The 23,344-nt window shown below is 53.6% G+C and overlaps 1 protein-coding gene across 3 annotated transcripts in view; it reads right to left on the bottom strand.

The window, feature by feature from the left end:
* Positions 1 to 2,385: 2,385 nt before the first annotated feature.
* LOC120373615 (dual oxidase 2-like) overlaps positions 2,386 to 23,344 on the bottom strand; it is a 47,510-nt gene continuing 26,551 nt past the window's right edge. For all 3 annotated transcript variants that reach the window (XM_039492286.1, XM_039492287.1, XM_039492288.1), the window contains 19 exons: positions 22,311 to 22,448; positions 21,100 to 21,213; positions 20,120 to 20,322; positions 19,043 to 19,228; positions 18,343 to 18,568; positions 15,218 to 15,311; positions 14,716 to 14,891; positions 14,306 to 14,375; positions 11,827 to 12,005; positions 10,871 to 11,101; positions 10,473 to 10,572; positions 10,135 to 10,184; positions 9,841 to 9,968; positions 8,872 to 9,025; positions 7,656 to 7,888; positions 7,050 to 7,208; positions 6,444 to 6,599; positions 5,957 to 6,085; positions 2,386 to 4,469 (listed from right to left, as the gene is read on the bottom strand). In XM_039492286.1, the coding sequence (XP_039348220.1) occupies positions 4,347 to 4,469; positions 5,957 to 6,085; positions 6,444 to 6,599; positions 7,050 to 7,208; positions 7,656 to 7,888; positions 8,872 to 9,025; positions 9,841 to 9,968; positions 10,135 to 10,184; positions 10,473 to 10,572; positions 10,871 to 11,101; positions 11,827 to 12,005; positions 14,306 to 14,375; positions 14,716 to 14,891; positions 15,218 to 15,311; positions 18,343 to 18,568; positions 19,043 to 19,228; positions 20,120 to 20,322; positions 21,100 to 21,213; positions 22,311 to 22,448 (2,849 nt within the window). In that variant the 3' untranslated portion in view covers positions 2,386 to 4,346. The remainder of the gene's footprint in view (positions 4,470 to 5,956; positions 6,086 to 6,443; positions 6,600 to 7,049; positions 7,209 to 7,655; positions 7,889 to 8,871; positions 9,026 to 9,840; positions 9,969 to 10,134; positions 10,185 to 10,472; positions 10,573 to 10,870; positions 11,102 to 11,826; positions 12,006 to 14,305; positions 14,376 to 14,715; positions 14,892 to 15,217; positions 15,312 to 18,342; positions 18,569 to 19,042; positions 19,229 to 20,119; positions 20,323 to 21,099; positions 21,214 to 22,310; positions 22,449 to 23,344) is intronic.

Raw genomic sequence — 23,344 nt, 5'->3', positions numbered from 1 at the left:
GAACTAGAGTTCTTAGGAACACAGGAAACCACAGGCAAGTAACACAGGCAATCACAAGAACAAGGGCCACTCTCGTTTATCAATTTTATTAAACTTACCAACAACGTTATGAAAGTCACGGCATGGACAACCCCTAGATCTAGCCATGCACCAGTTACGACTACAGCCAGCCTCACAGCCTCCTAGACAGTGTTAGGGGCTGATGGCTCTTATGGATTGATCATCGGTGAAGGGATGAGCCCTGCTGGCATTCTCCAACAGCAAGCACCATTTTCCTCTGGGCACCCCCTTTTTCTAATGCGATTCTGCCTATTCTGACATTCTGGGCATGTACATGCATGTGTCACCCCATCACTTCCTTATTGGGCTGATGTTCCCCTAGAAACTGAAGAGACCCTGGTTTCCATAGGCTGTGTAGGTTCTCTTCATTCTCATAAGCATTGCAGCACCACCTGTATCCTGTGGTTAAGACACATGTTGGAGCCGGATGTGCCGCTACAGCATTTCTGTGATTTAAAATTAATCTTTCAGCTTATTTTTCACATACTGCCATGCAGTACCTCTTTTCCCATCATCGCAGGGCATTGGTTAGTCTTCACTCATTTACTTATGTCAGCATTTCTTATCTCCAAGGCCTAAAATAGCTAAGCTAAAATCTTGCAGGCGTCAGCCTACAGGACTTGCGGACCAGCCTTTCTTACTTACATGATTCCCTGTAAATACCGATCAATCTTATGCTTCTATAATCGACAATTTAACTCTAACAGACAATGATTATACATAACAGGACATGTGTGTATTAGGAGGGGTGTTGTAAGCACAACACAAGAAGTAATTCTACTCCATGCTGATTAGGCCTCAGCTGGAATATTGTGTCCAGTTCTGGGCGCCACATTTCAGGAAGGATGTGGACAAATTGGAGAAAGTCCAGAGAAGAGCAACAAAAATGATTAAAAGTCTAGAAAACATGACCTGTGAGGGAAGATTGAAAAAAATATGTTTGTTTAGTCTGGAAAAGAGAAGACAGATGGGGACATGATTGTTTTCAGGTACATAAAAGGTTGTTAGAGGGAGAAGAGCGAAAAATTGTTCTCTTTAACCTCCGAGGACAGGACAAGAAGCAATGGGCTTAAATTGCAGCAAGGTAGGTTTAGGTCGGATATTAGGAAAAACTTCCTAACTGTCAGGGTGGTTAAGCGCTGGGACGAATTGCCTAGGGAGGATGTGGAATCTCCATCATTGGGGATTTTTAAGAGCAGGTTAGATAAACACCTCTCAGGCATGGTCTAGCTAATACTTAGTCCTGCCATGAGAGCAAGGGACTGGACTAGATGATCTCTCAAAGTCCCTTCCAGTCCTATGATTCTGTGGTAATCATAAATGACTAATAAACTAAAACCACTGCTTACATTTTGTTAGTCACTAAATAGAGGACCAGCCTGATTTAATGCTCTCTCTATTGTAAACCTTGCATCACTGCCCCTTGGAATTTCAGTCTGGCCTGGCAGTACCATGACAGAGGGGAAGACCCCCACCCCATCCAAAGTGATGTCTGCAGTCCCATACACATAGATACAGAGCCCCCAAGGCCAAAGCTTTCATACATTGTACAGATTCCCACATTGTCCAACCCCTCTGCCACCCCCGCACAGAGGAGCTGAGTCTGCCATGGCCCTGCCCACAGACCTTGGCCCCTTAGCTCAAGTCGTAGAGATTTGGGCATTTAGCTCTGAAGGTTCCCTGGCTACATCCCCGCTGTCAGTCGAGAGGTGGCCATTACAACACCCTCCTGCATATACCACCCATGCTCATTACAGAACATGCTCTTCACTCATTCTTACTAGCTGCATGTCGTCGAATTCAGTGCTGTCATGCCGGAGCTGCGCCATCGGCTGCTTCCTTTGCATTGACCAAAGCGAAGGGACCAAACGCAGCTTCTTGATAAGAACGTAAGAATGGCCATACTGGGTCAGACCAAAGGTCCATTCAGCCCAGTATCCTGTCTACCGACGGTGGCCAATGCCAGGTGCCCAGAGGGAATGACCAGAACAGGTAATCATCAAGTGACCCATCCCATCGCCCATTCCCAGCTTCTGGCAAACAGAGGCCAGGGACACCATCCCTATGCATCCTGGCTAATAGCCATTGATAGATCTATCCTCCATGAATGTATCTAGATCATTTTTGCATCTTGTTATAGTTTTGGCCTTCACAACATCCTCTGGCAAGGAGTTCCACAGGTTGACTGTGCATTGTGTGAAGAAATACTTCCTTTTGTGTGTTTTAAACCTGCTACCTATTAATTTCATTTGGTGACCCCCGATAAGAAGGGATTATTGCTACATATCAAATAACAAACCCCAATAATTACCAAAGACAAGAGAATCCATATTTAACCAGTTTTATTTTGGAAGTGCCTTAAAATCAGTCATTTGAATTTACACATTCACAGCTCATCTAGATTAATGATTTCACTTTCCAGCTATGGTTCTGAAACATGAAGCTTAACATTTACAATTCACGAAAAGGGTATTTTAATACTGGGACAGTTTGCAGTAATCATTATTGCCTTTCTTACAAGAGGCGTGAATAGTCAGCTAGCAAATTACACCGGGCTTTTTGGTGATATGCCAACAAAAATAAGAGCTATGGGCATAGCCATTAAATACGTAAAGGGACCAAACACAGACAAAATGGGTCGGACTTTAACAGCAGCAGCAAGTGCAATGAATGAATAGTTTCTTTTGGTAGCAGCCAGCAAGCACTGCTTTAATGCAGGCACTTGCTCCAATACAATGCACACCTGAGTGGCCAAACAAGGGAGCCACATATCTCTGTGTTGTAGTGCGAGCAGGCGAGAGCTGGGCAAATGGTGGAAATGGGTTTGAATGGGAAAGCAAATGGCAACTCAGCCCTCGTAGGAGCAGGAAACGGGCTGCGTTATGCGGATGGCTACGGTCATCAGCAGAGAGGAGAACCGTTCGTACCTGCAGGAGCACAGCACAAGCTCTAGGCACCACTTACATTCCACGCCAGCCCCGTGGAACAAACCCCCTTTTCACTCTATTCCAATGGCTCAGGCCCACCCAGAAGCCCTTTCAGGGGGCCCCAGCAACCAGCTCTGTCCTGGATTTACTTGCAAGCATCCCGGTGCTCTTTGTACTGCTGTCTGCCAAGCTGAAAAGCCTCCTAAGGTCCCTTAGCTGAAGATTCCTCTTCAGCTGGAGTTGTGCAGACACCCTCCTTGCCCAAAGCAATCTGGTGTGGGTCTGTTGGTTTCCCCTTTCCACACACCCTAGCACACCACACTGCTTCGGGCCACACTCCCTGGACATGAAAATGCTGGTGCTGAGCTCCTCTGAGGGCTGTGCTAGGGCAGGCGAGGGCCACATGACACCCCCAAAAACACATTGCCCCAAGTCCTCCCAGGCGTTCTGCTTCCTCTCCCTCTGCCCGCCCACCCGCAGAGCTGCTTGGGGTCACAGAGAGTCAATTTCTCCGCATTGGATTGTTCTTTGAGTGCAACCTAGAACTCTGGCCCTAGTGAAGTCAATGGCAGCTTTGCCATTAAAATCAGTGGGACAGGACTGCGCCCAAGGGCTCTTTTATCTGAAGTCTTTACGTTCGGTAAGATTTGCATTTCAGTTGCTTAATGCCAGTGTCTCGCTGTAAAATTCCAGCCACTGCTCTGGAGCACAGCTGAGTGGCGGAGGTCTCTCTCTCACACATGCACACACCTGCTCCGGGGAGCTGGCGACAGGGAAGTAGGTCAGAAATCCAGGAGGACTGCATTCCAGTGATGCTACCCTGGAACAGAAGCCCCTTGTTTCAGGGCCTCCGTGACACAGCAAGGAGCTGCCGGATGCTAGTACAGAGGCTGACACAGTCCCAATCAAAGCCCCTTTTCATCGGTTCCTAAGGTCAGACTCACACAAAAGGAAGCCTTAACGGAACGGTGCAAGACACGCATGCCAGGACCTGGTGCGTCCCCACAGGATGGGAGAGCAGCGTTGGCTGGCTGGCTATGCTGCTGCTGGGGTTTCCATAAATCACAGGCCAAGCCGCTCCCTGCTGGGCAGTGATTTCCAGGAACCTGCTGCCAATGCCGCGCAGATCCCCAGCCCCCTTGCAATTCCCTCCTGGGACAGTGCGGCTCCAGGAGGGCATCTCCGTGAGGCTGTGTGGGGGATGTGCCATGGACACCCAGCAGCTCCTGTCTGAAAAGTGGCAGGGAACCTTTCCCAGGACTCTGGAAGCGCCTAGTTCACAGAGCAGCTGGCCCCACGGCAACCCAGGGAGCAGCGCTCACGCCGGGGCAGGGCTGTGTGTCTGTGGGGGTGGGGGGGTTAGAAGTTCTCATAGTGATGCACAAAGTACGTCTGGTCCAGTTTGTTGATCTGCTGACAGGCTTGCTCCACATTCTTGGTCATCCCCGGGGGGCCGCAGCTGAACACGCCGATCTTCCACACCTGGGGACGCAGGAAAAAGGCAGGGGCGTCAAGTAACAGAGCCATGGAGAGCAAGGGGCTCCCCCAGCCAGCCCCCTGCACTGGCCTGGCTCGTCACACCAGCAGTCTCAGTTCTGCCAGAAGCTCAGAGCAGTTCACCCTGCTGCCCTCAAGTGCCAGCTCTGGTTTCCTCCCACCAGCAGGAGGGGTGGGTGGCTCAGCACCTGCTGTGCACGGGATGCTGGGGCCACCTAGCTCACACCTCCCTGGTTTGAGTCCAGGAACTGAACCCCTGTGTACACATGCTATGGGCAGGCTCTGCCCTCAGGCCACACCGCCGTCAGCCCAGTGCACTTGTACCTGCTTGGTCTGCACCTTGCATGAACGCCCCCCAAGGAGACCTCCCTTTAGGAACAGCCGCGACCTCCCCGGCAGGATGGGGGAAACAAAAGCCGCGTTTGTTTCTCTGTTCACAATGAGCCTCTTTCCTGGAGCGTCTCAAACACCCCAGCTGGAGTTTCAGCCGCTGGCAGCGCCAGGAGGCTTGCTGCAGCCACGCCCTCTCCCATCAGCAGTGCACTGGGCAGTACCAGGTCCCATCCCCCTCAGGGTGGGACTGTTCCCTTTGGGGCATTTGCTACTGTTTTTGCCTAGTTTTCACAATCCCCAAGCAATGGGGCTCCCCCAGCTGGGCACATCCCTCCACCTTTCTGCTGGTCAGCCACAAGACACATCAGTTAATTTCATCCCACTGCTTCTAGTCGGGCTTCCGACATCCCGCCCCGTGTTCGCACACATGCAGGCGGTGGCTTGTCTCCCTTTGCAGAGCATGGCAGAGCTGGCTCTTCTCAGCCTCCCTCACCCATCAATCCCTCCCCAGGCATCTTCATGGCTCTGCTGTGAGCGTGGCCGAGTTTGTCGGTACCTTCCCAGCGAGGGGGTGTGCACGGTCTCTGCCCCAAGGCGAGAGGACACTGTGCGTGCAGCCCTCGACCATGTTGGTCTTTCACTGCTATGGCACGGTGCAAACTCACGTCCAGCCAGCTGGCCTCCATCAGCCCCAGGCGCTTTGGGGATTCCTGGCTGGGTGCCAGGCTGCCAAGCCTGTGTTCCAAAGGCTTTGGGCTCTTGCTTTGCAGGGGCAGGGCTCAGAGACTTTTGTAGCCCTTTGGTGCCAGGACTGGGGTCCGCCCGACAGGAATGGTCAGGAGGGACCATGGGCCAGTGGCAGGATCAGCCCGGGCCAGCTGGCGTGAGGCTGCCATTTTCCCTGTAGGTGGGACTGGCAGACACCTCTCCCCCCCTTGGGAGGCAATCACCGGCTTCAGGGCAATCACTGGCCCAGCCCCACCCTTTGGCTATTTGGGAATGTTTCCTCCTGGCCCTCTGGAGCTCCCAATGCTGAACACAGGGTTCCCCGGGTGCCCCCTGGCACACTGCTCAGCTGCCAGCTCCTACACCCCTTGCTTGGCAGAGATCGGTGAGGGCGAGGACCGGCCGGCACTGACCTGGGGATGCACCTCCTGCAGGGACTTGAAGAAGGGCACGAAGGGGGGCCGCCCGAAGTGCGTGATAGAGCGCAGCCCTGTGAACAGGCTCCGGTTCAGCACCTTCTGGAAGTGCCGCTCGCAGATGTACTGAAAGGAGAAAGGCGCCATGGGTCAGGGAGGGGAGAGGGCAGGGGCAGGGCCTCTCTGCTCTAACGTGGCCCAGAGGGGCCGAACCAACGCACAGCAGCACTGGGACCAGGGACACGGCACGGGGGGCAGGGACACAGCACTGGACTCAGGGACATGGCACGGGGGGGCTGCCCCACCACAGAGGAGGGGCGCCCAGCCCAGAGTGGCACTGGGACAATGGTTAATCACCTTGTGCTCTCTCTTAGTTGGGTTGTGCCCCCAGCCCAGCCTTGGCAGAGGTGAAATTGGCCCTGCCCTTTCCCATATCCAGACCTCCCCGTGGCACAGAGCAGCAGCCCTGGTGCAGGGCACTCACCAGCATGGTGGTGCGCAGGTCGAACTTCTCAGCCAGCTGGGTGATGTAGATGTGCACAGACACCAGGTCGTGCTGGTCGTTCTCCTCCACCTCGCGGATGATGTCAGCCAGCCACTCGAACTGCCGCTGGGTCCGTGTCACCCAGATGAAATAGATCTGAGAGCACACAGAGAGCGGCTCACCAACAGGGCCCTAGTGACCCCAAGCCAGCCCCCACTCCGGGGGGTCTCCTGCAGCAAGCCCCCACTCCAGGGAATCCCCTGCAGCCAGCCCCCGTTCCCCAGGTCCCCACAGCTGGCCCCACCGTGGGGACCCTCCATAGCTGGTCCCACTGGGATTGGCCATGAAATGTAAAATTTCTGCGCTAAGGGAGGTGATAGGTGGCAGCCCAGAGGGGGCGCACTGAGAGTGCTGGGCAGTCCTCACGGCGCTGGACAGTGAGCGTTTCAGAGCCTCCAAGGGAATGGCTTGGGTCCCAGAGACATGCGCAGGGCCAGGGGACATCACGCTGCAGCTGTCTGAGAGCTGTCGTTGTCAGAGGTTCCTCCCATGTAACCAGGGCAGTGAGAGGAGGGGCCCAGTCCCTCGCACTCTGTGGGCTCTCACCTTCTTGCACGGCATCTTGGAGCTGACCGAGGACTTGAAGACCAGGTCTTTGAGGATAGAGGCAAAAGGAGTCACCCCAATGCCTCCTCCCACCAGCACAGAGACTTCAAACTTGTTCCACTCCTGGTGGCCCTCGCCGAACGGCCCGTCCAGATAGAGCTGGAAAGGAGCCAGCAGTTAGCAACGCTGCCCTGCCCGCACTGCTGTCTCAGGGAGCAGACCCAGGTAGCAGAGCACCCCAGGGTGAAGGAAAAGGACATTTTACAAGCAGTGCCCAGAGATCTCTGATGCCCACTTGGGGCAGACAGAAGCCAGGCTGGCTACGTTTCCTTGGACCATCCCACACACAGCCAGTGGTAATAGAAACCAATGCACCGGCTGGGGTAGGATGAAGGACTGGGTCAGCCAGCCAGCCAGCCAGGAGAGGGACTTGTGGCTCCAAAGAATCCTGGCTTAGATCTCAGGAGCCTGAGCTCTCCCCTCCCCTCCCCGCCCACCCAGACAGCGAGTGCTGGGGCTCTATAGTGCTCAGAGGACTCCACTCTCCAGAGATGTGGCTTTTTCGCCCATCCCCAGACTCACAGGTGAGGAAACGCCTGGCTGTACCTTGGGATATCTGCCGATTTCAGCCACAGTCTCAGGGGAGTACAGCTCCCGCAGCCGGGTGGTCCAGGGGCCTGCAGCTCGGATATGCAGGCTCAGTGCATCCTCATGGGGTGCAGAGGTCAGGGTGAAGGGGTGGTATTCATTTGTCCCCAGCGACAGGCAGGCAATTCGCACCCACTGCCCAGACTTGTACTCAAAATCCTGCGGCCGCTGGAACTTGAGATAAGTAACACCTAAGAGAAGGGCAAAGGTTTCCTTAGCATCTTTCTTAAGAGAACAGCTGCCTGCTCTGTAAAATCAACTTCCCACTGGTCTGAGCTGTGGGGCTGCTGCACATGGCTCCTTCCTGGGTGGGAGCTGCACATGGCTCCTTCCTGGGTGGGTGCTGCACATGGCTCCTTCCTGGGTGGGTGCTGCACATGGCTCCTTCCTGGGTGGGAGCTGCACATGCACAGAACAGATGCTCCAACGCTCACCATGCCGCCAGGCCCCGGGCGGGAGCGGGACAGCAGGGGAGGGCTGAGACTGGGTGCAGGGAGAGTCCGGCTGGGTGGTGGTGAAAAGTGGTGTGGCGCTCCCAGCAGAGAAGAGCTTAGCCCTCAGGGGCAGGGCAGCCGAGCAGGCTGCCTGGAGGGCGATGCCAGAGGAAGGCTCCTGGCAGCTTTGTGAGCCTGTGTCTGCTCCTGTCGCTGGGCACGGTTTGGTCTCCAACAGGGACCAGGAGATGGAGGTTTCTAATAGGTGATTTGGCCTGGTTTCTCCTTTTTTAGCAAGTCTTTCCCATTGGTAGCTTTGATCCTAGTCAGGCAGGTATCTGGGGCTCAGCTCCCACCCCGTGAGGCAGGTGTAACGCCCTCCCCTGCCAGCCAGGGGCGCTGGGAAGGGCAGCGCGTCACCACATTCGCAGCGCTTAGAAGGTGCACCAACGTCAGGGCGCAGCCGGCTCTCCTGTTCCAGCAGCAGCGTGGTGCCATACATTCCAGCGCCACCACCGTGTCCGACGGCCTCAGACTTCAGCAGGGACCTACCCAGGGACACAGGCCTGGGTCAAGGCAGCACAGGCCTGCCCCTGACAGCCAGAGGTGGCTAACCAGGGACACTAAGAGCTCCAAGGCTCCAGATCTCTGAGAAAGCTGGATATACCCCCCATGCCTGCAAAGGGTCATGCAGGCTGCCTGACACGCTAGCACCCCCCGGGGAGCCGTCCCCAATGTACCTGATGGGAGGAGCTCAGCTTTCAGCACACTCATCTCCACCTTCTTCCTGCTCAGGCTGATCAGCTTATCTGCCCCGTAGATGAGAGCTGGGATGATGAAATAGATGTGGAAGCGGGGCTGCTGGACCAGGCCGTAGCTGCCATGGATAACGACCTGGGAACACAGTGCCAAGCACACCCATGATTGCAGTACTCAGCACAGGAAACTGCTCGATGTTAACATGCCCCAAATGGAGGGGCACGATGGCAGAGCTACCCAGTGGGCAGTAAGGCTAGGGTAGAGGAGCCCTGAACAGCTGTTAGCTATGACAATAATCATCCCTACTTCTCTGCAGCCTCGTTCTACAGATGGGGAAACAGACACAGAGCAGGGAGGTGACTTGCCAAAGGTCACCCAGCAGGCCAGTGGCTGAGTGCAGACTAGAACCCAGGTTTCTTGAGTCCCAGGCCCATGCTCTATCCACTAGGACCCATTGCCTGCCACATGTGCACTCTCTCTGTTTGCAAGGTTCCAGCACTTGCACGTGCTTTCTAACCAGGGCAGCCTGGTGGCTCATGGTGCCATGCTACAATCTCTGGGTGCTGAGTGGATTGGCACCTCTCTCCTGTACTGAAGCATATTCTCTATGCTACCAATGACATTCATTCTTCCAAGTCCTCACTAGTCCGCAAAACATTCACCTCCCATCTGCTCAGCAGCCCTTCTGCCGCCTGGCTCTGGTCCTGCAGTGAGTGGAGGATAATAGGAACTCACACCTATCGAGTATAGGTTTGCACACTGTGCTCACCCCCACAGGATCTGCGGAGGTGTCAGACTGGTTGGGAAGCCCATCCACTCCCTGTACGTCCCTCCAGCTCCTTGCTAACAGCTGTGAGGAACACACTGCACCAGGGACAAAACAGGCCTCGTGCCCAACAGCTAGGATTAGTGCAGAGTGAAGCCGGGCCGCAGGACCCCAATCCACGTACCATGATGTAGAGCAGCACGTAGAGGTGGTGTGTGATCCAGAACCCCCGGAAGCTGATGCGCCGGAAGTGGTGGGAGGCGAACACGTACATCACTGCCAGAATCACCAACAGCAGAACCCCGGTCATGCCTGCCAGAAAGAGGGTTGAGGAACGAGGGGCAAGGGGTTACCGGGATAGCCTGTGCCAAGCAGAGAGCCACCCCTCACTTGGAACCACCAGGGCGGTGGGTGGGGGAGCTATGCAGACACTCCCCCTCCCCCCGAATGCCTGGCATGCACGGATGGTCACCCTTACCTGGGATGGTCTCGAAGAACCACCAGTAGTACTTCTGGGGCAGCTGTGACCTAGAGAAGAAAGAGGTGACTTAACCCTCTGACATCCGATCACAAACTTCTCCACAGAACAAACCAAACACCCACTGGCTTTCCACTCCACAAATGGCCTCTAACATCGCCATTTGGGGATGGTGGCCATCCACAGACTGCAGTCTCCCCAAGGATATCACCTCCCAGGCAGGTTGGACGAGATCTCTCAAGCCTTCTGCATCGTACTATCCTCCATCCATGGTCTTACCTAGCTGCTCCTCAAACAGTTGTGCTTTGCCCAGGGCAAGGCCTCCAAAACACACTCACCCATCATCCATGAAGACGTTGGAGAAGAGGCAGGACAGGATGCTGAGTGGGCTGACCGAGAAGATATAGACATTCACTACATGGCCCCCGGTGTGGAGAACTGCAGGACACAGAGACAGCAAATACATGGTCATGCACCATCATATAGCTGTGCTTGAGAGACTCAAACACACGGCTGGAGCTAGACAACCAATGAGTGCTTTGCAATACAGTGGGGACCGCAATTTTTGCCCTCGTATCTCTGTCTGTGTCTAGGGGGCTGGTCAGTCCTGAACAGCACGGCCCGAGTCCGACTCTGGCTGTGCAGGATACACAGCGGCTGGCTTTGGGGGATGTCCATTCCCTGTCAGTATCAGGGCCAGGGGGATTCCACCCCTGCCCCCATGTAGCCAACTCACTTGAAAAGATCAGGGCCGCCATAGCGAGCCAGCGATGGAAGTCCACGGCGGCGTCAAAGGGGATGTAGCGGTTGAGGAAGGTTTCGCGCAGGAAGGTGATGAGGTTGCGGCACATGGTGAGCAGGATGTAGGAGTACATGAAGGAGATGCTGGCTGCTGCCCCCCGGGAGATGACGATGCCCACGTAGGTGGTGTCTGCAATTCCTGTTGCTGGCGATGCAAATGCATAGTCTAGGGACAAAACAAGGCAGGGCGGTTACACACAGGGCGAGCACAAGAGAGCGTGGGGAGGAGCTCACTCCCTCTCTGTCTCCTTAATAGAGGGGCAAGAAACCAGCTCATTTCTCCAAAGGTAGGGGCAGCAGGAATGCAGGGGTGGGCTAGCGGGAGGCTGGTTATGGCTCTCTGATTCCGAGGGCCAGGCTGTGCCAGTTCCATCCTGAGCCCTCCCATAATGCAGAGCAGCCTGGGGCCTGTCTGAACTTACACCCCCGCTGTATGGGATACCAGTGGAACGCCATGCCAGGGGAGGACTGGCGGAGTGGAGGGGGGCTCTGCCATGCACCCTATCTGCCCCTGGCATGCCCCTCCATGCCAAGGTGGGGGCGGCAGGTACAGGAACTAGCTCTGCTAGCTTTATGGCAGGGGAAAGAATGCCACGCCGGCTGCTTATGGCCAGAGCCAGGCCCCTTTGCACTGCGGGCGACAGGGACAAGTCTCACTAGAGTCTGGCAGGGGACCTCCATTCTCCTTGTCGTTCTGATGTCAGTGTGTGAGTGTGTAACTGGTTCATGGACTCCCCTCACTTTCCCAACCCATCACCCCATCAGGCTGGCCTAGCACGCAGAGCCCTGCTCCTGGCGCACCCCCCAGAAGGACACGTTCCTGCTTCTCTCCTCCCTGGATGGTGGCACTCTGGGCTGCCCCATCAGCAGGGGACGCTCTACAATACTCACAATATGCTCTCTCCGCAAACACGCCGGCAGTGATGGCAGAGAACAGAACCACGCAGGCAATGTGACGCCTGTAATTCTCGATGAAACGCTTGAACTGCTGGATCTTCTGGTGAACTTTGCTCCGCTCATATTTTGTCCTTTGGGCCTCGGTGTATAAATGTGGCTGGCGAGGTGTTGCCCTAGAAAGAACAGTCGTCAGTTCCCGGTTAAACAAGTGCAGCACTCTCCCCACCAGATGGAGCGTAAAACTCCAGCTGACTGCAAGCGAGCAGGGCTTAGATCAGCCATGGAACCACAGGGACCCCGCGGTTCCTTAATGCCACTGAGCGCACAGGCTCCGTGGGGCAGAGACTCTTTCACTACGTGTCTGAGCAGCAGCTAGCGTGTTGGCTGGGCTGGTGCCTCCGCTCACTCCTGTGATACAGCCAATGAATGAGAGTAGTAAGACAATGCAAACGTGTGTCCAGTGATGCCAGCTGGCAGAGTTATACAGGGATTGATAACAGCAAAGAAACAGATACTTAAATAGAGGCAGATAAGATACGCTTTAAAGGGCAGCCATAAAAGGATATTAATTACAGTAACGGGAAACCTGAGTGACAGCATTAAGGGCAGGGCAGAAGGCCGGGAACTCCAAGGGTAGGTCAGTAAACTTACCGGAGTTCCAATGTTGCTGCAGGGCGTGTTCCTTCCCTGGGTGATGTGTGGTGTCACTACAGCTGCAGGTCTGGGCCTTGCCCCTCTCCCGCTCATGGGGGGAGAGTTGGGGTGAATAAGCAGAGGTAGGGAGACCATACGTCCCGTTTTGGTTGGAACGGTCCCTTTTTTAAGCTCTGTCTCAACCGTCCAGACTTCTTTGGCAAGCGTGGGCATTTGTCCCATTTCCTCTTGGCAGCCCCATGCAGGGGGAGAGACAGGATTGGGGGAGAGGCAGGCTCGAGCGAGCAGTGACACCAGCCCCAGCCTCGCGAGGGGCGGGGAAGGCAGGCAGGCAGGCAGAGCTCGGGCAAGCAGCGACACCAGCCCCGCGAGGAGAGGAGGGCCAGGGCTTGGGTGAGCGGCTTGGTCCAGCCCCACGCACTGTCCAGTTTCCCCTTTGGGAAATACGGTCACCCTAAGCAGAGGCCCCCAAAAGCAGGGCGGTGATGTGCGGGAAGTCCCCCACCCAGGGGAGCTCGGGACCGACCTAGCTCAGAACTGCCCCCGACCCCAGGCCCAGCTTCGCTTGGAGCTGCTCAACCAAAGGGACACGTTCCTCACAAACCAGCTGCTTTCCCGACTGACCCGACTGGAGTCGCACTGCAGTCAATGGGCCGTTGTCTGACACCCTTACACCCACAGCGCAGCCGCTTGTCCTTGTGCAGGTCCACTGAAATCAGTGAGGCTACCCCAGGTGTAAGGTACTGCTCAGCCTGGGGAAGGGCATCAGAAACCGGTGCTTGGTAGCTGTGTGTGGCATGCAGGGAAGGGCAGGGGTGCTCACGCCATGCTGCCATCTTACCCAAATGCCAAAACTGGCAGCTGCTTTCTTCCTCCCTAACAGGCCCCTGAAGTTTCAACTGGATCCAGATTCCTTCTTCACTTCCTGCTCTAACTGGTGTTTTATTTTATAATCCAAGCCAATCTGATACAGGGTCGTGCAGCCATAATACACATGACGCTCCAGGGCCCTTTTTACTGGCACCGTCCATAGAGAACAGCTGCATTAGCCAGGCATCAAACAGGAAACAGCTGAGCCAGAGCCTGACCCCTCAGCCAGCTGGCTCAGAGGCTCAGGCTAGTGCCCAAGGAGAGGGGGTGGCATATGCATTTCTTGCCCATCCTCTTCCCCAGCCCTGGCCTCTCGCACTCCACAAGCTCTGCCGTGGTTTCGAGCTGGGGCTTCCTCCCTGGTTGGGATTGTGCTGCCAAAGGAACTATTTATATGCCAGAGATGCCTCTATGGATAACCTCCGTAGCACAGCTCAGAGCCAGATGTGAGGGAATGAGCCTTTTGAAAGCAGCCTGGCATGCTGAGGGAGGCCAGAGCATGTCAGGTTCTCATGCAGCGGGAGCCTGGCAGGCTGGGTTATTGCATGTTTATACTGCAGCGTAAGGAGCCAGACTCCCCAGGCCAGAAGGCTGTGCGTTCCCATGATGCAGTGTAAGCCTGCGGGTTCTGTACCAGAATTCTCAGGTGAAATCCGGCTCTTGACGAGCTACCATGTGAACTCAGCAGCCAGCAGAGGCTGGAGTCATGGGGAAAGACAGGAGGGGCCGTGTTCTCCCTTACTGGGCTTGCAGCTGGCCTGCTCCCAGACAAACGCTGGAGCTTCAGAAGCAGCCACTTGCCTTCCCTCTCTCCCCTCATCCTGCTGGGGCAGCGGCCGAGTCCGAGCGTGCGTGTGGGGAGGAGAAGGGTTGGGAAAACAGAATGCAGCAGCAGCAGCACACTGCCTGCTAGCCAGGGGCAGGCCCCAGGCCAGTGGGCTCAACTTACCCATTGGTATTGGCCCGGTTTATGAAGGAGACGCGGTTGCTCATGTTTTGCCTGAACACATCAGGAACTCCTATGGGAAGAAGAAAGGACAAACATGTGACACGGAGACAGCGCTTCCAGAAACACCCCAATCATGCCCCTGGGCTCTCTGCTTGGCTGGCAGGGGCTCTGCTGGAACGGGCAGCCTGCTCTGCTCAAGAGAAGGGCCAGCATGTAGAGTCTCTGCAGCAGAAGGCAACCCGCCCCACCTTGTAGCGAATGGCACCTCTGTGGGTTGCGGCTGGAAAAGAGATGCTGGAGGAAAGACAGGACTTCGCTCTGCCCTCCAGTGCCAGCCACCCCCAGCCCAGCTGAGCGCAGCAGAAAGGTCACCTGGACTTTCTTTGCTCTTTGTGCCCCACCATGCTGACCTTTGATGCAGAGCTGGGTGAAGCGCAGCTCGCTGTCATGGTCTCGCAACATGTAATGAAAATCCTCCCACGTCAGCTCCTGCTTATCCTGAAAGCCCGATGCTTGGAACATGGACTCAATCACCTGCTCCATCTGATCACCCGAGAGGCAGTTGTTGGAGATCTCGATGAAGGACCTAGAGCAAAGGGACAAAGCTGGGAGCTGCAGAGCAATCACCTGACAAAAACACAGGCCTGGCTGTGAACAGCATATGCTAGCAGCCCTGGTGGGGCGCTGGTTATAGAGACCCCTGCAGGGGATGTGGCAGCACCATTACTGGAGCCACTTCAGATGAGACTGAACCGAGCATCAGGATACATCCAGGGGTTCTCAGCTCTAAGTACTGGACCCAAGGGGTTTCACACTGGACCCCCAGAAGTTGAAACACCTCAAACGAGCAGCCACTTTTGAGAAGGCTTATGCTGACTGCCTATCCAAGTGCAGCATGGACAGGAGAAATACCTCAGCATCCTGAAGAGCTCTTCCTTGGAGAGGAAGCCATTCCCGTCAACGTCGTACATGGTGAACATCAGCTTTGACTTCTCCTCTGGGGACCCTGTTAAGGAAGAAGATGGATGGAATAAGAAATACTTCCTATTTCTGTAGTTCCTTGCAAATTAGGGTCTCAAGGCACTTTACAAGGACTGAGGTGGGGCTTATGGGACCTGCAGTAACACAATCATCATTCCATCTGAGAAATTCCTGCAAAACAGCACACTGCTAATGTTACTTGGAATTTGTAAGCAAGTTTGCTTCAGCTGCGTTTGCTGCTCCTGTGTTTGATTTCTCTAAATGCTGTCACGCGAGCTTTACCAGCATGAAGAGAAATATCTTACAGATTGAATAACTGAATGTTCGTCAAATACAAATTCTTTATGACATATTTGAGTGTGAAAGTCACAATTCACACTTGTGTTAGTTAAGGACATAACTCGTTATGTCAGGGACCAGAAACAATCCCCTGTGTTTACTTAAGTACCCAACAGGGCACAAATTTTGAATATTCCCAACGAGCTCCTTCTTAATGAGCTCCCAACCAAAGATGAGTTGCTGTGGAAATCTGCAGAGATTCTGACTAATGAATAAGTCTGAGACCTTGGCTACCTGTCTGGAGACAGTTTGCAAAGAGAAAAAGAAGCATAATTTGTCAAACAAAATTATTTGTTGTGAATTATTCTCCTAACCCAGGGGTGGGCAAACTTTTTGGGGCGAGGGCCACATCTGGGTGAGGAAATTGTATGCAGGGCCGGGGCAGGGGGGGTGGAGTGCGGATGTGGAGGAAGGGGCTCAGGACAAGGGATTGGGGCAGAGAAGGGGTGCGGAGTGTAAGAGGGGGCTCAGGGAAGGGGGTTGGGGTACAGGAGGGGTGCGGAGTGCAGGATGGGGCTCAGGGCAGGGGGTTGGGGTGCACGGGGTGCAGGGTGCAGCAGGGAGCTCAGGGCAGGTGGTTGGAATGCACAGGAGTGCAGAAAGGGGCTCAGGGCAGTGAGTTGGGTGCAGGAGGGGTGTGAGGTACAGGCATAGGGCTTAGGGCAGGAAGTTGGGGGGTGGGGGGCAGTAGGGGTTTGAGCTCCACCCCGGTGCCGCTTACCTAAAGTGGCTCCGGGGTGGCAGTGGCGCACACCAGGGCCAGGGCAGGCTCCCTGCATGCCTGCCCTGTCCCCATGCCACTCCAGGAAGTGCTGCGGCCCCTGGGGGGGGCGGGCAGAGGGCTCTGCATGCGCACATGGAGCCCTTTGCCTCCCGGCCCGGGGGCTGCTTCTGAGAGCAGCGCTGGGCCCGCAGCACCACCAGGGGTAATCCCGCGGGCCGGATCCAAAGCCCTGAAGGGCCGGATCTGGCCCGCGGGCCATAGTTTGCCCATCCCTGTCCTAACCTGTGCAGAGCAAAGATTTTCTGGCAATCACCTTATCTAGTCTGTCAGTTACCATATCCCACCTCCTTATTCCCTCCCAGTGTCTCAATTAAAGTATTACAGTTGTGCATTTCTCTCCAGCCTGGGGGTAAATTGGGGCAGAGTCTGGTACTGTGGCCAGGAATAAAATCACGTTTATTTTGGAACCGAGTGTCCACAGAGGCAGTTATTCTAGAATAGCTGCTGGGAATAGCCTTTTTTGCAATAGCTATTCTGGTCAATTTCCCCCTGTAGACAAGCTCTTAATAAAGCTTCCAAATGCACCCAATATAATGCAACACCACCCAACTTCCCCCCAAGGAAGCTACCCATTAATGATCTGGAGGATGGCGTGGACTGCACTCTCAGCAAATTTGCAGATGACACTAAACTGGGAGGAGTGGTAGATACGCTGGAGGGTAAGGATAGGATAACAACATTGTTGAGGCCTCATCTGGAGTACTGTGTCCAGTTTTGGGCCCCACACTATACAAAGGATGTGGAAAAATTGGAAAGAGTCCAGCGGAGGGCAACAAACATGATTAGGGGGCTGGAGCACATGACTTAGGAGGAGAGGCTGAGGGAACTGGGATTGTTTAGTCTGCAGAAGAGAAGAATGAGGGGGGATTTATTAGCTGCTTTCAACTACCTGAAAGGGGGTTCCAAAGAGGCTGGATCTAGACTGTTCTCAGAGGTACCTGATGTCAGAACAAGGAGTAATGGTCTCAAGTTGCAGTGGGGGAGGTTTAGGTTGGATATTAAACTTTTTCACTAGGAGGGTGGTGAAGGAGGGTGGGTTACCTAGGGAGGTGGTGGAATCTCCTTCCTTAGAGGTTTTTAAGGTCAGGCTTGACAAAGCCCTGGCTGGGATGATTTAGTTGGGAATTGGTCCTGCTTTGAGCAGGGGGTTGGACTAGATGACCTCCTGAGGTCCCTTCCAACCTTGATATTCTATGATTCTATGATTCTACCCTCAAAAATTGCCTGACAGTATATACAATGATAGTATGAAATGGTCATGGGATGCCCCCCTCTCACTACCTCTTGAAAAGACAGCTGCAGAGTTTGCTGTAGCTTTACCTGTATGCTAGTGCATCAGAAAAACAGATTTTGAGAGTCACATCACTGGCCTCCTGACAGGTGGAGTGATACCTATTCATGGTAGCTTCAGAAACTAACTAGTCAAACTTTGCCCACCAGCATTGACAAAGAGAAGAGATTGCCTTCTCTGCGTTAGCAGCTGAAGGAGAAATGCTGTTCTGGTTATTCTTGTTAATTAACAGGTAGAGGTCACTCTCTGCCTGAGTGAAACCAGGGTAGAAACTTGGACCCCAATTTAGGAAAGCAGTTATCCTGTGCTAAATCCATTCCTGTTCAGGACAACAATTGAGCACACATTTAAATTGAAACACGTGGTTATGTGCTGGCCTGAATCAGGATCTCAGTCAGCTACCTCTTACACGCATCATATTGAGAGGGATTTGGTCATGCCTGTGTTCTGAGCTTGAAGGAATTTGGCTGAGGCACCAATGGACTTCAGTGACTACACAGGGACAGGACCTTCACTTTGTGTTTCATTTGACAGATGGACCATGCCAAGGTTCAGCTGAGCTGTGATGGCTGGTGAGCAGAGTGTGGACAAAGGAGGAAGCAACGTGAGTCAGTGACTCTCAATCCTCTATCAAAGTCTCACCTTTCATGAAGACCACCAAGATGTCCAGAAACTCTCGGAAAGAGAGATATCCATTGCCATCTTTGTCAGCAAGCGAAAACATGGACTCCACAAACATGGACTGGGGTTTGAGTCCCAGCGACTCTGCAAACTCAGCCCGGCTCAGCTCACACTTGAGAGATTCTTTTGGTGTCAATGATATTTCAAAGTTGAGGTCTCCGGCATCCAACTTATCAATGTCCAGCACCTGCAATGAGAGAGGCAGGCTGAGGGTTAGTCCCATATTCAGCACTCAAACAACAGAACCACCCTAACCCACACCCCTTCCATTCCATACAAACACTGGTGGTCTCTCCCCAACTCTTAGCCAAGGCTTAATAGCAGATGCTCTGGCAAAGTCGCCTGTGACTCCCATCTGATGGTCATTATTATTACAATACACACTGGAGGGCATTTACTGGTACGGTGTACTCATCATGCTGTCATGCAACAGCCTCTTCCCGGTATTAAATGGTAATGGCCCAGCACCGCCATTTCCTCAGTCCTCTGTAAATAACAGGGATTCTTTACTGTCAAGCAGATTGGCAGCTTGTTCCTGGTGTGTGGTTTGCCTATTATTGTGTGCAACAATAGCAGTAGTGCCTAATGCTTAGTCAATATAAATAGCTGCCCTCCATTTACCGGAGTGCTCACCACACCCATGTGCGGGCTTGGTACATACCTGGGCAAATAAATGTCTGAAGAAAGTCTCCAGGATCTGCTTCCTCTGCTCTTTGGTCACAGCCCTCTTCAGCAGGCTGCGTTCTGTCAGGTCAGACACGTTGAGAGACAGTCCGTTCCTCTCCAAGTAGTCGGTCAACTTCCGGACAAAGTCACTTCGCTCCGCCTCGCCATTAAAAAGCAACACCTGGAGGAGCAGCCCCCAAAGAATGAGCCATTGAGCTGGAGCCATTCTCAGCTGGGCTGGGAGTGGCACTCCACTAGCATGTTAAAACCAGGCTAAAATGCCAAGACCCCAGCAGCAGCCCCAACACCACTCACAGATAATCAGGCTCTTGCTTGAAGATCTCATTTCTCTTCCCTCTCATGTTCTCTCTATGCCTAGGCACACGAGCCCTGCTTCCAACCGGCAAGACCCACCCAACCAGTGACATTTCTATTTCCAGGGGGATTGTTTGACAGAAGGCTACAGCTTCTTGTAACTAAAGATCAGAACCTACGGGGCCCACCTGAAGCATTCGCTGTGTAGGCCAGACCATCAGACACCTCTGGGCCATTCCTATGGAGCTCTGGTTGTTATTTAGATAGGCAGGCATAGCCACTATTAACATGTTTCATGCTGCACATACCAAAGAGTGGACATATAGGATCCAAAATACCACATGAGATAAAAATGCCTCCTATGGACTCTGGAGTTTCCACCTGTTTGATTAGTTTACCAGCACTAAGTAGAACCCTGATATTTCTTTTGTGCATCTGTGGGGCATGCATGCTTTGGAGCCTTGAGGCGTCATGTTTACTAGAAATTCAGTTATTAGACCTCACAGCTCTGGGCAAAAGGCTTTTTCAGAATGAGTACAAGCATTGGTGTTATTATCCACTGGCCTGGAATCCCCAGTATAAGGCTACCCCAGCAATAAACCCAGCCACCCCTGCCAAAGCATTTATTTTGGGCTCCCAAGAGCACGTCACCAAAGGAGGTGGAGGGTAGGAAATTTATTCCTTGTGATTGGCACAGCCAGGCAGAAAGAAAGCTCAGAGGCAACGCCAAGCACATGTCATGTGTCCCATTACATACCAGGTCATACTCTTTGGGAATCTTCAGGAGCAAAGCTTTGTTCCCTTTGTTGATGGAGAGGACCATGTCCACCTGCTGTTGGTTTTTCAGACTGATGCTGCGGAGCACGGCTCGCCGGCTGTCCAGCACTTTGATAATCTTGTCTGGATGAAGCTGAAGGTAGATGAGATTGCTGTCTGTCTTGGGACCTAGCCACTCCAAGGCTGGCGGGAAAGAAAGCAGGGAGTTGGGTCAGAATGGTTGTATGTGAGTATTAACAAACACCTTTCTTCACTGGGAGAGTGGCCTACAAATACATCTACTCCTGCATGGGATGGGCAACAGAAGCCCTTTATTCCTCTGCTGATCAAGCGGTCTATCCAAATTGCAGGGTGAACTGTACTGGTTCTGTCTGGTATAATTTCATTGTCTTCAATACAGTTACTCCTGATTTACTTAACACCTGTCCCAGGGAGATCAGGGTCAGGTCACCAGGCTCAATTTTTAAGGACATTATAGAGCTGGAGGTCTTCATTTCATAGAGGATACGTATTATTCAGTAACCCAGATCTCCTACTGAATCACAAGGCAACACTGAGGGCAAAATTCCCTTATCCTATCCACATGGCTCTCAGAGCGTCAGAGCTGAGCTCACTCATGCAAACGGGAGAGGGAGATTTTACTCTAACTGGGCAATGCCAGAGAGAAGCCCCACAGCTTCCAGATCAAATGCCAGCAGCTTGCTCTAGGGCCAGCCCCAGAAGCTGCCAACTGCCCTCACGAGTGCCCTGTACCGGAGTTTCCCTCCCAGCTCCCAGCTGAAGGTGAGCTGCATGAAGAAGGGTGTCAGCTCCATGCCAGCACTGTCCTAGACAGTAACCCATGCTGACAGCAAAGGGGGTTTGGTGGATGCATGACTTGGGCTACGGAGGAACCACCCAACGCCAGTGAAACAGGGGTTCCACCATGCCCCCCAAGCCAGCCGAAGGTCCCCACCTTACCCTGCACTCCTTCGCCCGACACCTCTCTCTTCATGCTGGGGTTCGCTTTTCTCTGCAGCCTCTTGAAATCGCGCTTGCGGAAAGTAGCGACGATCCAGGCAACAAATAAACTCACTGGGGGAACAAATGTGCAGGAAAGGGAGAAATGAGATAACAGAGCGACACAGGACCACCCACCTCCTGGCAGCTCAGCCCTAGTGGTCACCCACGAGGGCTTACAACGATTCCCATCTACCACTGGGGCCTGGAGGGAATGTGGGATTGTTCCCCTCCCTCCTACGGCACGTTTCAACTGCAAATGGCTTTATTTAATCAAGGGTTCCAGTCACATTTGTATCTCTCAGGTGTCACAAGTACTCCTATTACTTCTGCGGATACAGACTAACACGGCTGCTACTCTGAAATTTGTGTCTCTGCCTCCATCTCCGGCATCGCTAATGTCCCACCAAAGGCTCCTGCTGCTGCTGGGACCAGAGAGTCACACAACCATAGCTGTGTCAGGCTAGAAGGGACCTTGAGAGGTCATTTGGTCCAGCCCCTTGCAGGACCAAGTAAACCTAGACCAGCCCTAGCAGCTGTGTGTCCAACCTATTCTTAAAAGGACGGAGATTCCTCTCCAAGGACGGAGATTCCACAACCTCCCTCGTACCCTGCTCCAGAGCTTAACTCCCCCTAGAACTAGAAAGTTTTTTCCTAACATCAAACAAAAATCTATCTATCCTGATGCAGACTATGCCCATTGCTTCTTGTCCTACCTTCATCAAGACAGGACTATCAGATTGTCTAATCTGACCTCCAATCAAGCACAGACCCCTAAATGCCACCCAGCCAACATCTAAGGTACGTTTCCCCATTACACGTGGCCCCAGTATCACAGGGGACCTTGGCGTGGTGAAGTGACTCTCAGTCAAGTGCAGCAGGAACTATCATCCTGCAGGCTGCTGAGCATCCTCCTTCCGCAGTGACTGTGATGGGAGCTGAGAGTGCTCAACATCTCTCGGAGGTACTCCATTCCAGCCAGGACTGGGCCTTTTCAGAGCAGGGGACAGCACACAGCTGCAGTGGGCCAATTCCCAAGGGCAGCTGAGTGCATGCAACTCCTGCTGATGCCAGATGGCGACACAGGTGCTCAGCCCCCAGGGGGATTTGGCACAACAACCACATTTAAGCAAGGAGTAAAATAAACAAAGGAAGCAAAGACCAGTGCAAACCTAAAGGAAAACAGCAGAGGGCGACGAGGATAAGCCCGAATCCAGCTCCGCTGCCTTCAAAATAGTCCAGCACTGTCAGGGGCGTGCAGTTTGCCAGCTTTTCCACAGTCAACTGCTGGGGCTGAGGACATGGATCCGCTGGTAGGCAGAGAGAAAATAGTCTGAATGCCATGGTGCCAACCCAGCTCACGCTTGCTTTGCCTGTCTAGGAGCACACTCACGATGGGATGATGAGAGGGCTTCTCTGGAGTTTGGAAGGGTTCCCCTAAAGCTTGGGAGGTCTTGGGGAAAAGCTCTGGGCCCTACATTTAACTCCAACTAAGAATTTTAGGGGCCAGATCCTTGCTGTCAGTTACATGAGTTCCAGTCCCCTGGCTGCTGCACCCATTTAACTTAATTGGCCTGCTCTGGATTCCTTGAGAAGTCATTTGTACAATAGCGTTCTGCAGCACCCACTCTCCCACGAGACCTGGGAATGGGCAGTAATGGAATTACCATGTCTTATGAGTTACCGGCACTACGGACCCAGTGCTCAGCCAGGCTTTAGCGCCGCACAGCAGGGTTGTGTTGCAATTCTGGAAATCACTCTTGGTGCAATTACAAGTTGGCAGGATTTTTGTGTTTTAAACAGAAATCAATAAACCTCTTGCAATGGGATTGGAAGAATGCAATAAAAAAGTTCACACAGTAAATGGATAACTTTATAGGGTAGGGTGGGGCAAAAACACAGCAGCAAAATGACTGCTGATGTTACTGGCCACAACTCACAAACAAACCGTGCCCTACTTTCTTCAGGCCAAGGCCAGTAACGGGATGAGCGCATGACATGGAAAGTGAGGAAAAGCGACGGATGCTGGGTTAGCCATAGGTGCTGGCCTGGGACCTCTAGAGCTCCTGCCTGTCAGCTGTGTGCTTCACTGTGCCGGTACCCAGAATGCTTTACCAGCTCAGACTCAACTTATGGCCATGCCAGGGCGTGAGCTCTGGGCCATTCCCACATGAACAGAGTTGGCTTTGCTTATTGCAAGGGGGTT

Source organism: Mauremys reevesii, linkage group 10, assembly GCF_016161935.1.
Source record: "Mauremys reevesii isolate NIE-2019 linkage group 10, ASM1616193v1, whole genome shotgun sequence".
NCBI lineage: Eukaryota > Metazoa > Chordata > Testudines > Geoemydidae > Mauremys > Mauremys reevesii.
The sequence above is the reverse complement of the archived record's forward strand: the minus strand, read 5'-3'. Positions and strand labels throughout refer to the sequence as shown.